Source organism: Mustelus asterias, chromosome 2 (assembly GCF_964213995.1).
Source record: "Mustelus asterias chromosome 2, sMusAst1.hap1.1, whole genome shotgun sequence".
NCBI classification, from domain to species: domain Eukaryota; kingdom Metazoa; phylum Chordata; class Chondrichthyes; order Carcharhiniformes; family Triakidae; genus Mustelus; species Mustelus asterias.
In genome coordinates, this window is record NC_135802.1 from 154,466,215 (window position 1) to 154,487,308 (window position 21,094).

At 48.3% G+C, this 21,094-nt stretch overlaps 1 protein-coding gene across 1 annotated transcript in view; it reads right to left on the bottom strand.

The window, feature by feature from the left end:
- Nucleotides 1-21,094, bottom strand: part of pxdc1b (PX domain containing 1b) — a 51,258-nt gene that overhangs the window by 17,743 nt on the left and 12,421 nt on the right. Inside the window, exons 2-3 of the mRNA XM_078199008.1 lie at nucleotides 10,755-10,846; nucleotides 5,441-5,558 (exon numbers count right to left, since the gene is read on the bottom strand). Of these exons, the coding sequence (XP_078055134.1) occupies nucleotides 5,441-5,558; nucleotides 10,755-10,846 (210 nt within the window). The remainder of the gene's footprint in view (nucleotides 1-5,440; nucleotides 5,559-10,754; nucleotides 10,847-21,094) is intronic.

The window sequence follows — 21,094 nt, forward strand, 5'->3', positions numbered from 1 at the left end:
AGCAACCACTAGGTGGCGATCAGGAGCTGATGTTCTCCATCCAGCCCCGATGTGTAGAATCATAGAATCCCTACAGTCCAGAAGGAGGCCCTTCGGCCCATCAAGTCTGTAGCAATCACAATCCCACCCAGGCCCTATTCCCGTAACCCCACACCTTTCCCCTGCTAATCCCCCTGACAGTAAGGGGCAATTGAGCATGGCCAATCCACCTAACCCGCACATCTTTGGACTGTGGGAGGAAACCAGAGCACCCAGAGGAAACCCATGCAGACACGAGGAGAACATGCAAGCTCCACACAGACAGTGACCCAAGCCGGGAGTTGAACCTGGGACTTTGGCGCTGTGAGGCAGCAGTGCTAACCACCGTGCCACCGTGCCGCCCATGTAAAGTCGCACCGACTCACTCTCCTGCCTGTGATTAAGTTAACTCAGCTCAGATTCCAAACTATCGTCTTAATCCTTAGTGGTTTATCCCCACATTGGGGATAACCCTTGAGCCACCAAAGAAACCGGAACCACTCCATCAGCTGAACAGTGATGCAGCAGAATTGGCAGTTTGAGGTGAATGGTCTTGTCCCCATTTCACACAGAGTGCTATTTATTTGCTAAAATCCATTGCCTACAATACCCTCCTTATTCTGAACTGCTCTCACTGCTCATGTTCAGCCAGGAGGTGGCAGTAAAGGACCCACAATGAAGCCTCCAGAAAGCAGAGTCCCAACTAACCCGGATGTAATTCTTGTTTTGTGGAACGCACAAACTGTCAAACTAAGGTCAGGGTGATGATATTTTCAGGGAGAGAGTGCCTCATTTAATCGCGCTGCCAGGAGCATCCATTTCACATTGATAGGTGCATGATAGTGTGAGAATCTGAAATACTTCTGTCAACAATGTAGGCTCCACAGCAACAGTATTATTTTCAGAAATAGAGGGTTTGATTTAAAGTTTATTTATTAGTGGCTTAGTAGGCTTATATTAACATTGCAAAGAAGTTACTGTGAAAATCCCCCAGTTGCCACACTCCGATGCCTGTTCGGGTACACTGAGGGAGAATTTAGCATGGCCAATGCACCGAACAATACGTCTTTCGGACTGTGGGAGGAGACCGGAGCACCCGGAGGAAACCCACGCAGACACGAGGAGAATGTGCAAACTCCACACAGACAGTGACCCAAGCCGGGAATCGAACCCGGGTCCCTGGCGCTGTGAGGCAGCAGTGCTAACCACCAGGCCACCGGGATTTCAATCCAGGGTTAAGAACACAACACCTGGATCATTTTTCAGGTCCCATTTCCTCTTTCATGGGACATGCGTGTCACTGGCTGGCCAGCATTTATTGCCCATCCCTAGTTGCCTGAGGGCAGTTGAGAGTCAACCACATTGCTGTGGCTCTGGAGTCACCTGAAGGCCAGACTGGGTAAAGATGGCAGATTTCCTTCTTTAAAGGACATTAGTGAACCAGTTGAGTTTTTCTGACAATTGACAATGATTTCATGGCCATCAGTAGATTCTTAATTCCAGATATTTTTTATTGATTTCAAATTCCACCATCTGCCGTGGCGGGATTCGAACCCAGGTCCCCAGAACACTAGCTGAGTTTCTGGATTAAAAGTCTAGCAATAACACCACTAGACCATCGCCTCCCCTCTATCTTCATACGCAGATACTCTGCTTGACTTAGCGGTGAGCGTGATTGGGTGGCACGATAGCACAGTGGTTAGCACTGCTGCTTCACAGCTCCAGGGACCTGGGTTCGATTCCTGGCTTGGGTCACTGTCTGTGTGGAGTTTGCACATTCTCCTCGTGTCTGCGTGGGTTTCCTCCGGGTGCTCCGGTTTCCTCCCACAGTCCAAAGATGTGCGGGTTAGGTTGATTGGCCATGCTAAAATTGCCCCTTAGTGTCCTGAGATGCGTAGATTAGAGGGATTAGTGGGTAAAATATGTAGGGATATGGGGGTAGGGCCTGGGTGGGATTGAGGTCGGTGCAGACTTGATGGGCCGAATGGCCTCTTTCTGCACTGTAGGGTTTCTATGACTTCTATCCTGTCCTTTCCTTTTCTCCCCCTCCCACCCCCTGTTTGTGAACTGCTACAGGCTGGGGGAGATCCCTCTTATTGGTGCACAGCAGAATGTGGCTGAGACGGGGCTGTTTCATGAGGGGTCCCTGCTCCGTATCCCAAGGGCAGGACACCCTGAACAGTTTGGGTGCTTTACAAAGTGAGTTTCCCAGCTGATGGGGGTGAATGCTTACAAACGCACGTGAACATTTGATGTGGGGAAACGGTAAAATGTCTTATAGAAACCCTACAGTGCAGAAGGAGGCCATTCAGCCCATTGAGTCTGCAGCACCACAATCCCACCCAGGCCCAATCCCCATCGCTGCATATATTTACCCTAACTAGTCCCCCTGACACCAATTTAGCATGACCAATCCACCAAACCCGCACATTTTTGGAGTGTGGAAGGAAACCGGAGCACCCGGAGGAAACCCACGCAGACACGGGGAGAAGGTGCAAACTCCACACAGACAGTGACCCGAGGCCGGAATCGAACCCGGGTCCCTGGCGCTGTGAGGCAGCAGTGCTGACCACTGTGCCACCGTGTCCATAAGAAACGAGACAGCTTTTTACTTTCCTCTGGACACCCAGTGTGCGTTAGCGATGTTTAATTTGAAGTTGGTAGATGCTGTCATTAAGTTGAAAAGATTTGAGAGCGCAAGAAGCCACTGGCCAGACAGGGGAGGTGGATTGGCAGGGAATCATAAATAAATAAATAACAGGCTGGACTAGGCCCAGTGAGATCAGACATGGCACTAATTTACACTCAAACACCAGCAAAACCTTCCTTTTACTTTCAATTCATTCCATTTTTTTATTCATTCATGGAATGTGGGCGCCGCTGGCTGAGCCAGCATTTATTGCCCATCTCTGAGGGCATTGCTGTGGGTCTGGAGTCACATGTAGGCCAGATCGGGTAAGGACAGCAGATTTCCTTCTCTAAAGGACATAAGTGAACCAGATGGGTTTCTCCAACTGAGACTTCTAATTCCAGACTTTTTAATAAATTCATATTTCCTGTCTGCCTTGGTGAGAATCAAACCCGGGTCCCCAGAGCATCACCCTAGGACTCTGGATTACTGGTCCAGAGACAATACCACTACCCCACTGCCTCCCCGAACTCTGATTGTAACTCTGTAATCGCACCTGCTCGGGCTCCCACACCTTGGTAACTTCACCACTGCTGCTTCTGCTGAAAGGTCTGCATTTAAATAGCACCTTTCATGGCAATCCAAAGCACTTCCCAGCCAGTGACGCGCTTCTGAAGCTTGTAGTCGCCACAGTAATGAGCGAAACACGGCAGCCATTTTGTGCACAGCAAGCTCCCACAAACAGCACGACGGCCAGATTAATCTGCTTTTGCGATGTTGGCTGAGGTACAAGTACTGGCCAGAACACTGCGGATGTCTCTCACTCTTCTTCTAAACAGTGTCGCGGGGTCTATTCGAGAGAGTAACCGGGACCCCAGCAAATCTGAAAGACGGCACCTCTGACAGTGCAGCACTCCCTCAGTGCAAGGTCAAGCCTCAAGTCTCTAGAGCGGGTCTGGAACCCACAGCCTCGGGAGAGAGGCGAGAGTTCTACCCAGTGAGGCACAGCTGACACGAGGCAGTCTTTTAAATGGGGGAGGGGCTGAAAATGGGACGCCCAACACTGGAGACGCCCGTGACCGAATGCGCGCACAACCAGCCCGCCGTAGCCTCGACCTCTCTGCCTGGAAATGGAGGACATTTTGTTTGATTCTGCTGCAAGGATGGGTGCAGGTTAGCGGGCGGTGGTGGGGAATGGGGAACAGTGTACAACAGGATAGGTCAGTAACACAACAGTGTGTGTTATATATAACCTTTCAAAACAAAGTAAAGGATAAGAAAAGCTATTCCAGCCCCATCACTGCTTCTTTCCAGAGGTTTTGTCTACTTTTCCGGAAATAAAGACTTGCATTTTTAAAGGGCTTTCATGATCACCAAACATCTCAAAGCCCTTTACAGCCAATGGGGGACATTTTTTGAAGCGTAGTCACTACTGTAGTGTGGAAAAGATGACAGCCAATTGACACAAAGCAAGCTCCCAAGTGATGATCAGGTTTTGCAATGTTGATCGAGGGACAAGGAGAACAGCCCTACTCTTCTCCAAACTGGTGGCCATGCGATCTTTCACATCCACCTGAGCAGCGAGGCGGAGCCACAGTTTAACGTCTTATCTGAAAGATTCATAGAATCCCCACAGTGCAGAAGACGCCATTTGGCTCAACAAGTCTGCACCAACTCTCTGCCAGAGAATCTTACCCAGGCCCTCTCCCCCACCCTATCCCCGTAACCCCCACACATTTACCATGGTCAATGCACCTAACCTGCACATCTTCGGATTGTGGGAGGAAACTGGAGCACCCGGAGGAAACCCACGCAGACACGGGGAGAACATGCAAACTCCACACAGTCACCCGAGGCAGGAATCGAACCCGGCTCCCTAGCACTGTGAGGCAGCAGTGCTAACCACTGTGCCGCCGTGCTGGCTGAAAGACAGCACTCAGTACTGCACCGAAGCCCTAATCTTTGTTCTCAAATCCTGGAGTGGGACTTGACGCTGAACCGTGCAAGTTGGAAGTGAGTGAGCTACCAACTGTGCCACAGCTTTGCAAAGGTTCTTTCATTGATGGGCTTGTACATGGTTAAAATAACCTGGTTTGCTAATGCAATCTAACAGCACTAAGATGGGACCTTTATTTGATCAGCTCTGTTGAGTGCAGAAGGCACTTAACTTAAACCAACGATCAATAATCAAATACAAACATTAACTAATCGAATAGCAATTCTTGAGGTGTAACTGGACACTATGATTGTTCCTCCTCTGTGACTTGACTCTTGGCTCCAATGCAACAAAGACTCTAGTAGTTACAAACTACTGAGCCCCCCACAGATAGTACTTCAACCTCAATGACAGTCGAGGTTTTGAACGGGTCTCCCTCACTGATGTAAGTGAGGGCTATATCTGGCAGCTCAGAATGAATCTTGCTAACTAGAATGTTCCTGGCAGGGACCCCCTGACGGCAGATGGGCCTTAGCTGATTCAATCTACGATTCAATTAATACCACCACCGGTGTAACGGGAAAATAACTTGTTTTAATAATCCCTGCATCGGAAATGCTTTGTAATGGCTAAAATATTCCAGGCATGGCTTCTGTAGAGTTTATTTTTCAATCCTCAACTGCACAAAAGCCGACAATCGATCTTTCCGAGCCGAGATTCAGAGTCAATACAATTAAAGGACAATCTGTTCCATTTGGCTTCACTCCCACAATTAATGGGTCCTTTTTGTAAGTTGTACCTGGTCCATTCTGGGACGGGTCAGTGAAGCCGGGAGAATTGTGAAATGACTCACTCACCTGATATTTTGACGGGGCTTTGGAAACTCATCTGCACTTTTTGGATGGTGTCATTTTTTAACACTTGGTCTATCGAGGATCTTTCGAAAAAGGTGAGAACGACCTCTGACCTGGAATACTGAACGAAGGGACAGGAAATGAGGGCGTGAGGTTTGTTAAACTCAACTGTTGTACGCAAAGTATCCAGAACCGTAAAATCCCTACAGTGCAGAAAGAGGCCATTCGGCCCATCGACTCTGCACCATCTCTACAAAAGCGCATCACACCCAGGCTCTCCCCTCTGCCCTATCCCTGTAACCCTGCACATTTACCATGGCAAATCCTCCCTAACCTACACATCCTGGGACACTAAGGGACAATTTACCGTGGCCAATCAACCTTACCCGCACATCTTTGGACTGTAGGAGGAAACCCGAGCACCCGGAGGAAACCCACGCAGACACGGGGAGAACATGCAGACTCCACATAGAGAGTCACCCAAGGCCAGAATTGAACCCGGGTCCCTGGCGCTGTGAGGCAGCAACACTAACCACTGTGCCACCCTTACACGTATTAGATTTATACAATCCTGTCACACGTGTTAACTTGGCATTGTTCGGATGGATTGGCACAGTGGCCGAGGTTTTCCGGCCAGCATGCTTCTCCAGTTCCACCGATGGTCACCGCCCCACCATCGGGGTACCCGCGGCACACGGAACGACATGGGGAAAATCCCACCCAGTGGCATTAGGAATAAGTCAGGGACTACAGTTGTTTTTGTTGGTCATAGAGTCATATAGTCATAGAAACAAGCTCTTCGGCGCAATGCGTCCATAACTATAAGGTCCATGGTATATCAGCAGATTTCCACCCACAACAGGCTGATGGCTGTCGTGTTTTTCTCTGGTGAATATTGTTGACCAACCAATGTTAGTTCAGACAGAAAAATTCACTGTTCATCTGTGAACGTATTTTTTTTATTATTCACTTATGGGAAGTGGACATCGTTGGCTAGGTCAGCATTTATTGCCCATCCCCAAACACCCTTGAGAAGGTGGTGGTGAGCCGCCTTCTTTAACCGCTGCAGTCCCTGAGGTGTAGGTATACCCACAGTGCTGTTAGGGATGGAGCATCCTGAATGTGTGGTTTTTAATTGAAGCAGCGCAGGCATTTAGACGCCTCTCGATGTACTTCACTGTGGTTACTCTGTATTATTCTTTCATCCACCAACGGGTTGGTCTGCTGTCCATTTATCCTGCCCTGTTATCTGATGGTGTTTTTGCATGCATCAAGCTGAGTGCTGTGATTGGGATGTTTCCTATTTCAGATAGTCCTAGCTCAGGGGGAAACGCGGCCAGCTGTAGAGTGAAGTTCTCATTATTCTGCCGCACCAACCTCTGAAGAACTTCCACAAGTGCTCCAGTGCCACGCTTTTCTCATTTCCCATTCCAATTACCCAAGTGTCCTCCCTGAGTATTGGCCAGGACACAGGGCTAAACTCCCCTCCTCTTTTTACTGCCATGAGAGCGTTTACATCCACCCTAGAGGGTGTGGTAAACCACTGTTAGCTTATTACCTGTATATGTGACATGCCTGGACACATCCCTGCCGCCCTACCTGAGACTCCTCCCCTGCCCTGGTCCAGGTATAAAGGCGACTGCTCCCCACCTCTCTGCCTCAGTCTGGACCAGTTCATCGGCATGGGTGTGCTCCAAGTCTTTTGCTAATAAAAGCCTATTTGTTCTTGCATACAAACTAGTCTTTGCTCGATTGATGGTGCATCAGAGGGCAAACGGGCTCACGGGTTAATATCTCATCTGAAAGACAGCACCTCCGGCAGTACAGCACTCCCAGCACCCCCTGCAGTGCAGCGCTCCCAGCACCCCTGGCAGTACAGCACTCCCAGCACCCCCAGCAGTGCAGCACTCCCTGCACTTCCGACAGTGCAGCACTCCCTCAGTCCTGCACTTGAGTGTCAGCCTTGATTTCTGTGTTCAAGTCCTCGAGTCGGATTTGAACCTGGGACCTTCTGGCTTCTAGGCGAGAGTGCTACAAACTAAGCCACTGAAAAGATGACACAATTACATGTTCGTAATCAAAGGTATGTTCGGGTCCTTGCACATGAATCACAGCAAGTTAGTGTGCAGATAGAACAAGCAATTAGGAAGGCAAATGGTGCATAGGCCCTTATTGCAAGGCAGTTGCAGGTCAGATAAGAATGAGGAAGCCAATTATGTAGGTTTCTGGTGAGACCATACCTGTAGAATTGTGCAGTTTTTCTCTCCTTACCTAAGGGGGAATATACTAGCCTTAGGAGGGACGTAACAAAGGTTCACTGGAATGAGAGAGCTGTCCTACAGAGAGAGTGGGCCTATCTTTTCGGGAATTAGATGAGATTTCATTGAAATATTTAAAATTCTAAGGACTTGACAAGATGGATGCTGAGCGGCTGTTTTTGCCCAGCTGGGTAGAGCGTGGCAAAGCTTTTTCACACAGCGAGTGGTTAATGTCTGGAATGTGCTGCCTTGGAGTCTGGTGACACGGTGGCACAGTGATTAGCACTGCTGCCTCACAGTGACAAGGACCCGGGTTCGATTCCCAGCTTGGGTCACTGTGGAGTTTTCACGTTCTTACCGTGTCTGTGTGGGTTTCCTCCGGGTGCTCCGGTTTCCTCCCACAATCCAAAGATGTGTGGGTTAGATTGATTGGCCATGCTAAATTGTCCCTTAATGCCAGGGTGATCAGGAGAGTAAATAAGTGGGGTTACGGGGATAGGACAGGACCTGGATGGGATTGTTGTCAGTGCAGGCTCGATGGGCCAAATGGCCTCCTTCTGCACTGTAGGTTCTATGGTGGACGTACATTCAATCGAGGCATTCAAAACAGATTTAGTCTGTTATTTGAAAAGAAAGTACAGAGTCATAGGGAGACTGGCATTAGGTAAAAAGCTCATTCAGAGAGCTAGTGCAGACATGATGGGCCGAATAGCCTCCTTTCTGTGCTGTAACAATTCTGTAATACTGAGAACTCAGGGGTCACAGTCTCAGGGTAGGGAGTCGCCCATTTTGTCACTCAGAGGTTTGTGAATCTTTGGAATTCTCTGTCCCATCAACAAGGGCCATCAACAGCGCTATCAAGCGACACTTACTCAGCAATAACCTGCTCGCAGATGCTCAGTTTGGATTCCGCCAGTTCCTGACCTCATTACAGTCTTGGTTCAAACATGGAGAAAATAGCTGAATGCCAGAGGTGAGGTGAGAGTGACTGCCTTTGACCGGGCGTGGCACCAGGGAGCCCCATCAAAACTGGAGTCAATGGGAATCAGGGGGAAAAACTCTCCACTGATTGGAGTCAAACCAGGCACAAAGGAAGATAGTTGTGGTGGTTGAGGGTTAATCATCTCAGCTCTAGGACATCACTGCAGGAGTTCCTCAGGGTTAGTGTCCGAGGCCCAACCACCTTCAACTGTTTTATCAATGACCTTCCTTCCATCATAAGGTCAGAAGTGGGGATGTTCGCCAGTGTTCAGCACCTACACGGCTCCTCAGACACTGAAGCAGTCTAGGTCCAAATGCAATATCTAGGCTTGGGCTGACAAATGGTAAGTAACATTCATGCCACACAAGTGCCAGGCAGTGACCATCTCCAACAAGAGAGAATCTAACCATCTCCCTTTGCGAATCAATTGCATTACCATTGCTGAATCCTCCACTATCAACATCCTGGGGGTTACCATTGACCAGAAACTGAACTGGACTCACCATATAAATACTGTGGTTGCAAGAGCAGGTCAGAGGCTAGGAATCCTGCGGCGAGTAACTCCACTCCTGACTCCCCAAAGCCTGTCCACCATCTTCAGGGCACAAGTCAGGAGTGTGATGGAATACTCTCCACTTGCCTGGATGGTTGCAGCTCCAACAACACTCAAGCAGCTCAACACCATCCAGGACAAAGCTGCCTGTTTGATTGCTGCCCCATCCACAAACATTCACTCCCTCCACCGATAAATAGTGGCCATCTACATGATGCACTGCAGGAACTCACTATGCTTCTTAGGCAGCACCTTCTAATTACAAGACCACTATCATCTAGAAGGACAACTGCAGCAGACACCACGACCTGGAGGTTCCTCTCCAAGTGACTCACCACCCTGAATTGGAAATATATCGCCGTTCCTTCACTGTCGCTGGATCAAAATCCTGAAACTCCCTCCCTAACAGCACTGTCCCTAACACATGGACTGCAGCGATTCAAGAAGGCAGCTCACCACCACCTTCTCAAGGGCGATTAGGGATGTGCAATAAATGTTGGCCTAGATAGCGACATGCACATTCCATAAATGAATAAAGAAAGAGGGCTGTAGTTGCGCAGTCGTTGAGTATCTTTAACACTGTGATCAATAAATACTTGGGAATGAAGGGAATCTAAGGAAATAGGGACAGGGAGAAAATAATGTATAAGTTCAGCCGTGATCTTATTGTACAGCGGAACAGGCTGGGGAGATGTCAGTGAGTCTACTCCTGCTCTTATTATCAATGAGCTTTATGATGTTTACAATGATCAGTGGCAGAATTCTGAAATAAACAGAAGTTGGCAAATTATTTTTTCAAGATAGAATCTACAGTGCAGAAGGAGGCCATTCGGCCCATTGAGCCTGCACCGACAACAATCCCACCCAGGCCCTATCCCCATAACCCCACATATTTACCCTCCTGGTCCCCCTAACACTAAGGGGCAATTTAGCATGGCCAATCAACCTCGCCCATACATCTTTGGAGTGTGGGAGGAAACCGGAGGATTGACCATAAGACACAGGAGCAGAATTAGGCCACTCGGCCCATCGAGTTCTGCTCCGCCATTCAATCATGGCTGATTTATTTCTCATCCCCATTCTCCTGCTTCTTCTCCTTATTAATCAAGAACCTATCTATCTCTGTCTTAAAGACACTCAATGACCCGGCCTCCACAGCCTTCTGCGGCAAAGAGTTCCACAGATTCACCACTCTCTGGCTGAAGAAATTCCTCCTCATCTCTGTTTTACAGGATTGTCCCTTTAGCCTGAGGTTATGCCCTCTGGTTCTAGTAGCACCCGGGGAGCACCCGGAGGAAACCCACGCAGACACAGGGAGAACGTGCAAACTCCTCAGAGACAGTGACCCGAGGTCGGAATCGAACCCTGAGTCCCTGGCGCTGTGAGGCAGGCAGTGCTAACCCACTGTGCCACCATGTCGCCCGATCTCACAGTTGAAAGCTATGAGATTGTCTGGGAAGCGATAATAGTACTCTGAGGGGAAGGAGCAGTTAGTGATAGTCAGGAACGTATAGGGATACTTACTTTACAGGGCAGAGAGATTATTATCTTTAAAACTTTCTCGATTTCATTCAGTCTCGCTTCTATGTCACGGGCTTCTTTAACTGTTACTAATCCTGGACAAAAAAGAAAAAAGATTATTTTTAAAAGTTTATTTATCAATGTCACAAGTCAGCTTACATTAACACTGTAATGAAGTTACTGTGAAAATCCCCTAGTTGCCACACTCTGGTGCCTGTTCGGGTACACTGAGGAAGAATTTAGCATGGCCATGCACTTAACCAGCACGTCTTATAAGAATAACAGAATAGATTGTTACCCAAATTCTGTACCTGCATGAATTTTAATTCTGAATTCAACTGGTAACAAACGAGCAAATGTAGGAATTTTAGGATTGGGGGAAGCCCATTTTGCTCAAACAGGTTTTCCCATCATGCCCTCTGATCACTTCTCTCTGCAGAGACACACCAACTCTTAAACTCATTCATAAACTCCCTTCCTGCTGACTTGTTCCACAACTTCCTGAACTCTCGGCTGAAATAGCAACAGGAACTCCTGCTGTAATTTTACACAGCTGCCGCGTTGAACTCAGATTGGGAGCTTCTTACTCACTTTGCCCATTCATCAGGTTTTGTTTCTATCCACTCAATTAAGAGGCCAATTAAGGGCAGCACGATGGCACAGTGGTTAGCATTGCTGCCTCACAGCACCAGGGACCCGGGTTCGATTCAGGCCTCGGGTCACTGTCTGTTGCATGTTCTCCCCGTGTCTGTGTGCGTTTCCTCCGGGTGCTCCGGTTTGCTCCCACAGTCCAAAGATGTGCAGGTTAGGTGGACTGGCCATGATAAATTGAGCCTAGTGTCAGGGGGATTAGTAGGGTAAATGCATGGGGTTACGGGAATAGGGCCTGGGTGGGATTGTGGTCGGTACAGACTCGATGGGCCGAATAGCCACCTTCTGTACTGTGGGGATTCTATGATTCATCTGGTCGTTTAGTCAGGAGATCGCCTGCAATGGCTTCTCTTTCTCCTCCTATGGATGAAGTCCCAGACGGGTCGCTCCTTTGCCCGTCTCCTGCTTCCCATCTGCCTGACGCCCCAACCTCCGGTTCCACAGGTACCCCAAAAACAGCTTCTTGAATGTTGTTGGAGCTGCACTCATTCGGGCAAGTGGAGAATATTCCATCACACTCCTGACTTGTGCCTTGTAGATGGTGGATAGGCTTTGGGGAGTCAGGAGGTGAGTTACTCACCGCAGGATTCCTAGCCTCTGACCTGCTTGTGTAGGCACAGTATTTATATGGCTGGGTCCAGTTCAGTTTCTGATCACTGGTAACCCCTGAAGATATTGAGAGTGGGGGGATTCAGCGATGCTAATGCTATTGATAGATATTAAAACTATCCAGGGCAGAATTTCAAAATTTGGGGGGCGGGGGGAACAGGGGCAGGTACACATTACTGCAGAGAAATGTGAAATGATTCATTTTGGTGGGAACATCGAGGAGAGGCAATGTAAAATAAAGGGTAGAATTCTAAAGGGAGTGCAGGAACAGAGGGACCAGTGGTATACATGCACAAATCATTGAAGGTGGCGTGGCAGATTGAGAAAGTGGTTAATAAAACATGAATTGAATTCATTGCCCTGAGAGTGAGGTGCGGGCAGGTTTAACACAGACCTCCATACGGAATTGGATAATTATCTGGAGGACTATGGGGAAACGGTGGGGGAGTGGCACTGAGTGACTTGCTCTTCCAGAGAGCCAGCATGAACACGAGGGACAGAACGGCCTCCTTCTATTCTGATAACCATTCTCTGACTCAGGGCTGAAATATGTCAGAAGATAATCTTACGCTGCCTGTCAAACTCACTGGGCTGGGTATTGCAGAGGTGCTGTATTAATGACCCCACGAACAAACCCCTGGCTGCCCCGCTGCGATATGATTCTGGGAACAACCATCATCGCTTCGGAGTGGGATCTCCGACCCCATCTGGGAAAAGTGAGCATTGGCCAGTCCCCAAGGAACAAGTCTGAAGGAGCCCAGACTTAAAGATAAGTCTGGAGGGGGGGAGGGGTGGATTAAAGCTGGGAGGAGGGTATGATTGGTGGGAAGGGTGCCTCCAATGGGCACAGGGAAGCCACTCCCTCACACAAAAGGAGGGAATCCCCCCGCTACCCCACTACTGTGGTGTTAGCTGCCAGGCTACCCATTTTGCCTCCATCTTCCCCTGTTGTGCGTAAGATAGTAGCAGAGACAGAATGAGGCCTGAGTGGCCATTGAGGAACTCAATGAGCATGAGGGCAGATAGCCAGATGCCTGGTGCCTTCCATACCCACCGTAATATGGGGGACAGATCAGGCAGTGGGCAGGAAGATGGTGGGAAGGCCACTCGCTTTAGTTTACAAGCCCCCCCTGCCCCCCAACTTTCAAATACAGCAGAGGGGGGGAAGGGAAGGAGGAAGGAGGATTACAATCCAGCCCAAGGTGCCAAGTAAGCTTTGGAATTGATTCTGCAAATGAGGAGATCTGACAAAGATTCTTCAGAAGTGACTCATAAACACTCCTGCTGTCATGATCGTAAAGGATAACCATTTGCTGCAATCTTCACATTGTTCAACACCTAACTGGCTGCTGGAATTCCTGCACATTCCACTGCGTAAACAAACTTGCTGATCTAGCTGCGAGCGCAGATGATGTGGAACCTTGAGTCCAAAGTGTTCGCTGTGATGTAACCAAAGTATTTCGCGTGCAACCATCGCTTAAAAACCGCCACATTAACGACAGTCCTTGTAAAGGGTTGTTACTGCCAGTCAGAGAGCTCGGTGATGGGCTGCGATGGGGATTCAGGCGCAGGGGTCTGTGAACCTGATTTGAGCCCCACTGAGTTTTCGGGAATCTCGCAATATCAGTGATATACAAAGAACCAAAGAAAAGCACAGCACAGGAACAGGCCCTTCGGCTCTCCAAGCCTGTACCGACCATGATGCCCTAACTATACTAAAAAAAACCTTTAGCCTTTACTCGGTCCGTATCCTTCTATTCCCTCCCTATTCATGTACCCATGCAGATGCCTCTTAAATGTTGCTAATGTGTCTGCTTCCACCACCTCCTCTGGCAGCGCGTTCCAGGCACCTATCACTCTCTGCGTGAAACATTTCCACCACACATCTCCCTTAAACTTTCCCCCTCCCACCTTGAACCTGTGCCCCTTTCTCATTGACACTTCCACCCTGGGAAAAAGCCTCTGACTATCCACCCTGTCTGTGCCTCTCATAATCTATCAGGTCGCCCCTCAGCCTCTGTCTTTCTGGTGAAAACAATCCTAGTTTATTCAACCTCTCCTCATAGGTCAACACCCTCAAGACCAGCAACATCCTGGTGAACCTTCTTTGCACTCTCTCCAAAGCTTCCACGTCCTTCTGGCAGTGTGGCGACCAGAACTGCACGCAATACTCTAATGCGGCCTAACCAAGGTTTCATAGAGCTGTAACATGATTTCCCAACTCTTGTACTCAATGCCCTGGCCGATGAAGGCAAGCATTCCATCCGCCTTCCTAATCACCTTGGCCAACTACGTTGCTACTTTTAGGGAACTGTGGACCTGCACGCCCAGATCCCTTTGTATGTTAATATTTCTAAGGGTGCTGCCATTTACAGTATAATTCACATCTAAATTTGATCCTCCAAAATGCATTACCTTGCATTTGTCCGGATTAAACTTCCTCTGCCATTTCTGTGCCCAAGTCTCCAGTCTATCGATGTCCTATTGTATCCTCTGACAATCCCTGGCACTATCAGCAACTCCACCAATCTTCGTGTCATTTGCAAATTTACTAACCAGGTTCCCTACATTTCCCCCAGATCATTTATATATACTACAAACAACAGAGGTCCCAGCACTAATCCCTGCGGACGAGCTACAGATCTCCATTCTGAAAAACACCCTTCCACCGCTACTCTCTGTCTTCTATAACCAAGCTAGTTCTGTGTCCATCTACCTAGCCCATTCCAAATCCCATGTGATTGGAGACAATACACATTTCTTTAACCTGTGTTTAATGTTCCCTCCACCCACATTGTCTGCACCTTTAAGACCTGGCTGGCTGTAGGATTCGCATTCTAATCAGTATTCTGCAACTTGATTCTGTCTGTTTGTACTGTTTGAGAGCACATTTCCACTCCATCTGACGAAGGAGCAGTGCTCCGAAAGCTTATGGTATTTGCTACCAAATAAACCTGTTGGACTTTAACCTGGTGTTGTGAGACTTCTTACTGTGTTCACCCCAGTCCAACGCTGGCATCTCCACATCATGACTTCGATCAGATAGCCAGTTACCTATCCAATCGGCCAACTTTCCCTCTATCCCACACCTCCTTACTTTCATCATAAGCCGACCATGGGGGACCTTATCAAACGCCTTACTAAAATCCATGTATATGACATCAACTGCCCTACCTTCATCAACACACTTAGTTACCTCCTCAAAAAATTCAATCAAATTTGTGAGGCACGACTTGCCCTTCACGAATCCGTGCTGACTATCCCGGATTAATCCGCATCTTTCTAAATGGTCGTAAATCCCATCCCTAAGGACCTTTTCCATCAATTTACCAACCACCGAAGTAAGACTAACCGGTCTATAATTACCAGGGTCATTTCTATTCCCTTTCTTAAACAGAGGAACAACATTCGCCACTCTCCGGTCCTCTGGCACCATCCCCGTGGACAGTGAGGACCCAAAGATCAAAGCCAAAGGCTCTGCAATCTCATCCCTTGCCTCCCAAAGAATCCTAGGATACATTTCATCAAGCCCAGGGGACTTATCGACCTTCAGTTTATTCAAAACTGCCAGTACATCCTCCCTCCGAACATCTATTTCCTCCAGCCTATTAGCCTGTAACACCTTCTCTTCCTCAAAAACATGGCCCCTCTCCTTGGTGAACACTGAAGAAAAGTATTCATTCATCACCTCGCCTATCTCTACTGACTCCATACACAAGTTCCCACTACTGTCCTTGACCGCAGGTTCCATATTCTAACCACTCTCTGGGTAAAGAGGTTTTTCCGGTGAGGTACCACCCAGGGCAGTGATGGGCAACCTAGACTGCTGAGTGGGTCACGGGAGTGGCCCTCCTGCATCTCAGTGGGCCGCAAGGTTAAAATCGGGCTTGTTCAGTAACCGTGACCCCATGAATAAGATTGAATACATTTAACACACGCCCAATATTTCACACCAAGTTATAGAAAATGCTTAATCATTCATATGTCATCAATGTCAAATGGTAAAAACATAAAATAAATATTAACACTTTGGGCACAGAGGGAGCGCTCGGCTCTCACAGTCAATGTGAGCAATCAGCACGTCCCTCACTTCACTCACCGACTCAAGAACCGACTCAAGAACAGCTTCTTCCCTGCTGCCATCAGACGTACCTCGAATTACGTTGATCTTTCTCTACACCCTAGCTATGACTGTAACACTACATTCTGCACTCTCTCCTTTCCTTCTCTATGAATGGTATGCTTTGTCCATATAACGCGCAATAAACAATACTTTTCACTGTATGTTAATACATGTGACAATAATAAATCAAATCAAATCAAATCAAACTTGCCCTTGTTTTACGTGCGTATCACTTCAGTCCGACCGATAGGAAAAAAACTACATAGATGGAAAGCAGTGGAATGTGGCAACCCTCCACATGGGCAAAGGTCAACAACCCAGATGAGCCGCATGGAACCCCCGGGTTGCAGGTTACCCACCACTGGCCTGGAAGGACAAGAGCAGCGGATGCATGAGAACACCACTCACTGCAAGTTCTCCCCCAAGTCACCACACTCACTGTCCTGAATAGAATGATATCGCCGCTCCTTCACTGTCACCGGGTCTGTGCTACAGCTGACACTGAGCTATACAGGGTTAGCAGTCACGGGTTCAGCGTGTGATGGTCTTGCCATGAAAGAATGTTTTTAAAAATCACTTCCCAAGCCAATTAATGAGTACTGTGTAGTCTTCCTGAGAGTTTCCAAATCGGCACAGTGGCACAGTGGTTAGCACTGCTGCCTCACAGCGCCAGGGACCCGGGTTCAATTCCCGGCTTGGGTCACTGTCTGTGCGGAGTCTGCACGTTCTCCTGTGTAGGTTTCCTCTGAGTGCTCCAGTTTCCTCCCACAGTCCGAAAGACGTGCTGGTTAGGTGCATTGGTCATGCTAAATTCTCCTTCAGTGTACCTGAACAGGCGCCAGAGTGTAGCGACTAGGGGAGTTTCACAGTAACTTCACTGCAGTGTTAGTGCATCCCCCAAGATGTGCAGGGAAGGGGGTTTAGTGGGGTAAATATGTGAGGTTACGGGGATAGAGCCTGGGCAGGATGTTTGGTCAGAGAATCGGTGCAGTTTCGATGGGCTGAATGACTTCCTTCTGCACTGTGGGGATTCTATGATTCTAAGGTGATGTTCTCCCCATGTCTGTGTGGGTTTCCTCCGGGTGCTCTGGTTTCCTCCCACAGTCCGATAGACGTGCTGGTTAGGTGCATTGGCCATGCTAAATTCTCTCTCAGTGTACCCGAACAGGCGCTGGAGTGTGGCAACAAGGGGAATTTCACAGTAACTTCACTGCAGTGTTAATGTAAGCCTACACTAATAAATAAGCTTTATTGTTCATCATTGTTGCTCCTCCTAATTTTCTCCCAGAAATTGGGTGACAATTGTCCAAAGTATTCATTCCTTCCAGGTGTGGTGAACATTCTGGTGTTACTCAGCAGGACTTTGCAGAATGGTCATCTCTGAATGATGAGTGTGGCTCACTCCGACAACACAATGTTGTATCCACGCTTGGGGAAGCATTTACTGGTCGGTTTGTTTTTTAATTTGGCATCGTTCAATTCTTATCTCCTTCAGGGAGCTTTACAAGTTATTGAACTGTTGCTCCAATCAATTTGTTGCTAAGTGCTAGATTAACATCGTAAACAATTTTGGAAGTTCATAACACGATTTAAGCCGTTGTCCACAGAGAAAATTTAGCTTCTATTTCCTCCTCCCCCTCTTCGCACACTCTCTCTTTCTCTCTCTCCGCTCCACTAGGGTTGCCAACCCCTCCAGGATTGGCAGGAATTGAAGACCGATCTCCAGAACACTGCTCATAAGATATAGGAGCAGAATTAGGCCATTCGGCCCACTGATTCGACTCTGCCATTCGATCGCAGCTGATATGCTCCTTATCCCCATTTCCCTGCCTTCTCTCCATAGCCCTTCAACCCATTCCTAATTAGAAATCTGCCGAACTCCTCCTTAAATTTACTCACTGTCCCAGCATCCACTGTACTTTGGGGTAGCGAATTCCACAGATTCACAACCCTTTGGGAGAAGTAGTTTCTCCTCAACTCTGTTTTAAATTTGCTGCCCCTTATCCTAAGACTATGACATTTCGTCCTAGAATGTCCACAAGAGGAAGCCTCCGCTCCACGTCTACTTTATCCATAGCTTTTATCATAGAAATCATAGAAACCCTACAGTGCAGAAGGAGGCCATTCGGCCCATCGAGTCTGCACCGACCACAATCCCACCCAGGCCCTACCCCCACCTATTTACCCACTAATCCCTCTAACCTACGCATCCCAGGACTCTAAGGGGCAATTTTTAACCTGGCCAATCACCTAACCCGCACATCTTTGGACTGTGGGAGGAAACCGGAGCACCCGGAGGAAACCCACGCAGACACGAGGAGAATGTGCAAACTCCACACAGACAGTGACCCGAGCCGGGAATCGAACCCGGGACCCTGGAGCTGTGAAGCAGCAGTGCTAACCACTGTGCTACCGTGCCGGGGAAGGACATCGGGGTTGGCCCGGAGACACCCGGGAGGCCATAGTGCTAACCACTATGCTATCTCGTATACACCGCTGTGTGCGGCCCTGGAGAAAGATCATCGGGAAGATAAAAAAGGTTGGTTTTTTTGTCATTTTCTTCCAATATTTGTATCATAGAATAGTGCTCGGGGATGGGAACATTTCCCTCACTGAACCCAGAGAAACTGAAAGCCATTCTCGCCACCCGACTGCTGTCCTGCCTGTGACCAGTTGACTAAAGCACAGAACACAGGCTGAACCTGTGACCACTAACCCTGTATCACTTAGTGTCAGCTGCAACACAGTCACCCAGAACTTAAACCACAGCAAATGAGGTTGATGCTCCAGTGCAGGACTGAGGGAGTGCTACACTGTTGGAAGTGCTATCTTTTGGATGAGATGTTAAACCTCTCAGGTGGATGTGAATGATCAGAGTTACTCGTTCAAAGCAGAGGAGGGCAGTGGAGTTGGGGTGGGGGTGGGGTGGTTGGGGAGATCAAGGCTGGTGGGGGGGGTGGCGGGGAAGGACATCGGGGTTGGCCCGGAGACACCCGGGAGGCCAGCAATTCGGCGATTGGAGGGGCAGTGATCGGGTTGGCCAGTGATCGGGAGACCGGCAGTGTGGGGCTAATGCATTTGTGCCGATCTCAGCGCATGAGTAGTGGTTCACTCAGCGCTATGCTGCCGGCCTCTCCAGCAGGAATAGGCCCCGCACCCTGATTTTCAGTGTGAATCTCGCTGGGGTACTCTGCAGTGCACGGAGTATGGGAAATTCATTTTGAAAATCCTGCTAAAAGATTCCAGCGGGAGTTTCCCAGTTTTATGTGAATTCGGCACTTACAATTTTTGGGGGGAATCCCTTCCCAGATTATAACAAATTGTAATTGTACCTCCTCCATAAAGACTCTGTGCAAATGAATCTACATCAAAACTCACAAATGCCCAATCATGGGGGATAATTTTCCATTTTGTCCAGCTTAGTGGAGCTGTCTTTCATAGAATTATCTAATCTTTGGTTCAGTACATGGGAATATAAGAACAGCTCCTTTATTGTTAGACCTTGGCTGGTCTGTACCTTGTCTCCATTTATCCAACTTTGTTCCTATCCCTTGATATCATTAGCTAACAAATATTGATCATTTTTTAAAACTCAATTCATGGAACATGGGTATCATTGATTGGGCCACCATTTATTGCCCATTCCTACTTGCCCTTGAACTGAGTGGCTTGCTCAGCCATTTCAGAGTCAACCACATGTAGGCCGGAACAGGTAAGGATGGCAGATTTCCTTCTCTAAAGGACATTAGTGAATCTGATGGTTTATTACGACACTGGTTTTATGATCATTAGAATTTTAATTCCAGATTTTTATTGAATTCAAATTTCACCATCTGTCGTGGTGGGATTTGAACTTGGGTCCCAAGAGCATTACCTTGAGTCTTTGGATTACTAGTCCAGCGATAATGCCACTACGCTACCATCTCCCCATGTCAGTATTGACAATTTCAACTGACCCAGAAAGTACAACTTTTTCCCAGAATCATAGAATTATTACAGCTCAGAAGGAGGACATTCAGGCCGTCGTGTTGGTGCCAGCTCTCAGAGTGAGTAATGCACCTAGTGCCATTCCCCCGCCTGCTTGCTGTAACCCTGCACATTCTTCCTTTTCAGGTAATCCAATTCCCTCTTGAAAGCCTCGATCGAACCTGCCTCCAGCACACTCTCAGGCAGCGCATTCCAGATCCTAATCATCTTTAACAAATCTGTTGCGGGAGAGTGTTACGACGTCCCTCTACCCCTTTTTGGCAATAGATGCTCCCTTATTTCATTCCTGTATAACCTCGCTCTAATTTTCAAATTCTGCCCCTTGATCTGGATTCTGAGGAAACAGTCTCTCAGTATCTGTCCTATTGTATTCCCTTATCATTTTATCAGTTGGATCATCTTCCAACCTTCTAAACAGTAGAGAATACAACTCATCCTTGTACAACCTGCCTCTATAATTTAACCCATCCCGGTGAAACAGCATTGCACTTCCCCCATCTTTCCCAAGCTTAGGTGCCCAAAACTGAACACAGTATTCCAAAATCTGGCATGAAAAATCTAATGATGACTATGAAACCATTATCGATTGTTGTTAAAAAACGCATCTGGTTCACACATGTCCTTTAGGGAAGGAAATCTGCCATCCTTACCTGGTCTGGCCTACATGCGGGTGGCTCAATGGTTAGCACTGCTGCCTCACAGCCCCAGGGATCCGGGTTCAATTCCGGCCCCGGGTGACTGTCTATGTAGAGTTTGCACGTTCTCCCCGTGCCTGCATGGCTTTCCTCTGGGCGCTCTGCTTTCCTCCCACAGTTCAAAAATGTGTGGGTTAGGTGGATTGGCCATGATAAATTGCCCCTTAGTGTCCCAAGATGTGTAGGTCAGGGGGATTAGTGGGGTAAAAACTTGGGGTTACGGGAAACAGGTCTGGGTAGGATTGCCCCTTAGAGTCGGGGGATTATGTGGGGCTGGC